The following is a 1,779-nucleotide window of genomic DNA, read 5'->3' on the forward strand; positions in this document are numbered from 1 at the left end:
ACCTGGCCATGCTTCTTTTTGATATCATTATATGAGGGAAAAACTACAAAGGTAATCTGCCGTCGTCCCTAATTTTGAGTTACTTACCAGACAGAAGGCAGCCAATCAGCAGAACCCACTAACTAAACTCTTATAACACACCCCCCAGGCGATAGTTTAAATTGGGGGGAATATTTTGAGGTATTGCACGTATTCGAACTCGGGAACTAATTGATTATAATTGTTTTTATACTATGTAGATCAAGTCAGTTTATATATAATTTTCAAAATGTTGGTCGTCTAAAAAGAAATGAAATTACTATTGAAAAATTCAATTATTTATAACAAATATTTATATATTAAGCCTTACTTATTATAGCATTTCATCTCCTGTTTACGAAATATTTTCCATAGTACAACGTTAAGAAATAAAATATCTGGTATAATGAAAATCTTAGTGATATTTTGAAAAAGTATAAGAACATAAAAGTAAGCTTTTCTACGTTATCCGGGTTTTAGGGTTTCTTTTAATTCATTTTAAAAAATAGTTGCGTTATAGCTGGAGTGGTTTTGAATAAGATTTAAGTGGTCACATTTATTCCTCTTCTATTAACGTATCTGTCATGATGTTCATAAAAAAAATACACTTACAAAAACTTTTACTCCCATCGAGCTGCCATTCCCGGATGACACTGAAGCGCCCCCAGTAGTGAGCACAGAAGAACCAACATGGCCGTTCGCTAGAGAAGAGAATTTCAAGTGTTTGGGTCTTGTTGCTTGGTGACCATTTGTTGTCACGAAAGCTGACACCTGGTGGTGAAAACAAAAAATATAATTAAATATATTTATATATACTTTAGTTTTACAGTCCTTTCCGAATTCTAAATTTTTTAAATCCCTAATTCATGGGGAAAGACAACAATAATAACAATAAAAAGATTTAGGTATCAACTTAGTAAACACATTGGTTATAAAGACGAACTTTAATTGAAATCCTTCACTATAAAATTTGTGATATTAATTATAAAATTTCAGAACATCAAGCTTTCTTACTGAAAATCAATAAAAACAGGAAATATATATATATTTATTCATTTGTTTTTAAACTCTCTCCTCATTTTGCCCGTTACGATCACTAGAGGCAAGTTTTATCCTTCTGCATTTGTCTTTGTTTTATATGTGCCCCACAGTGGCACAGAGGTATGGTTGCGGACTTATACCGCTAGAAACCTAGTTTCGATACCTGTGGTGGGCAAAGCACAGATAGCTTTGTGCTTAATAACAAACAACAACAACTTGTTTTATGTACACAAACAATCAAGACATTCATGCAATATATATTTTAAAAAGAACAATTTGACATTTGACCTATCCATTTACATAGACAAACTTGAAACTGGTGTATTTATTAAAGGATCAGGGAAAAAATGAATTATGGACAGAAATTGAAGTCCTTGAGTGCAAGAAAAGAATTGATGGCTCCTTCAAGAGAGAGAGGGGGGAAAACATATATCTTGTTTAAATTATTCATTAATCTAGACCCCTAATTGAATTAAACATACTTCTACTATAAAATATCAGTCCTGAGGTTAACTGAAAGGCTAGAAACACTAAACACAAATCTAGCATAAAGTACCTACCCGGGAGTTGAGATACGGGAAGGACAGAAACATAAAACCAATTTTTGTATAAAATATCAGTCCTGAGGTTGACTATACAGAAAAGTTAGAAACACTAACCACAAATCTAGCATAAAGTACCTACCCGGGAGTTGAGATACGGGAAGGACAGAAACATAAA

The 1,779-nt window shown here is 32.8% G+C and overlaps 1 protein-coding gene across 1 annotated transcript in view; it reads right to left on the reverse strand.

Annotated features, from left to right (window-relative positions):
• Nucleotides 1-1,779, reverse strand: part of LOC111089414 — a gene marked incomplete at its 3' end in the record, with an annotated part of 16,198 nt that overhangs the window by 1,836 nt on the left and 12,583 nt on the right. The window contains exon 3 of the mRNA XM_022401860.1: nucleotides 631-791. Coding sequence (XP_022257568.1) covers nucleotides 631-791 — 161 coding nt within the window. The remainder of the gene's footprint in view (nucleotides 1-630; nucleotides 792-1,779) is intronic.

This window comes from Limulus polyphemus, unplaced genomic scaffold (genome assembly GCF_000517525.1).
Source record: "Limulus polyphemus unplaced genomic scaffold, Limulus_polyphemus-2.1.2 Scaffold6153, whole genome shotgun sequence".
In the NCBI taxonomy this organism is placed as follows: domain Eukaryota; kingdom Metazoa; phylum Arthropoda; class Merostomata; order Xiphosura; family Limulidae; genus Limulus; species Limulus polyphemus.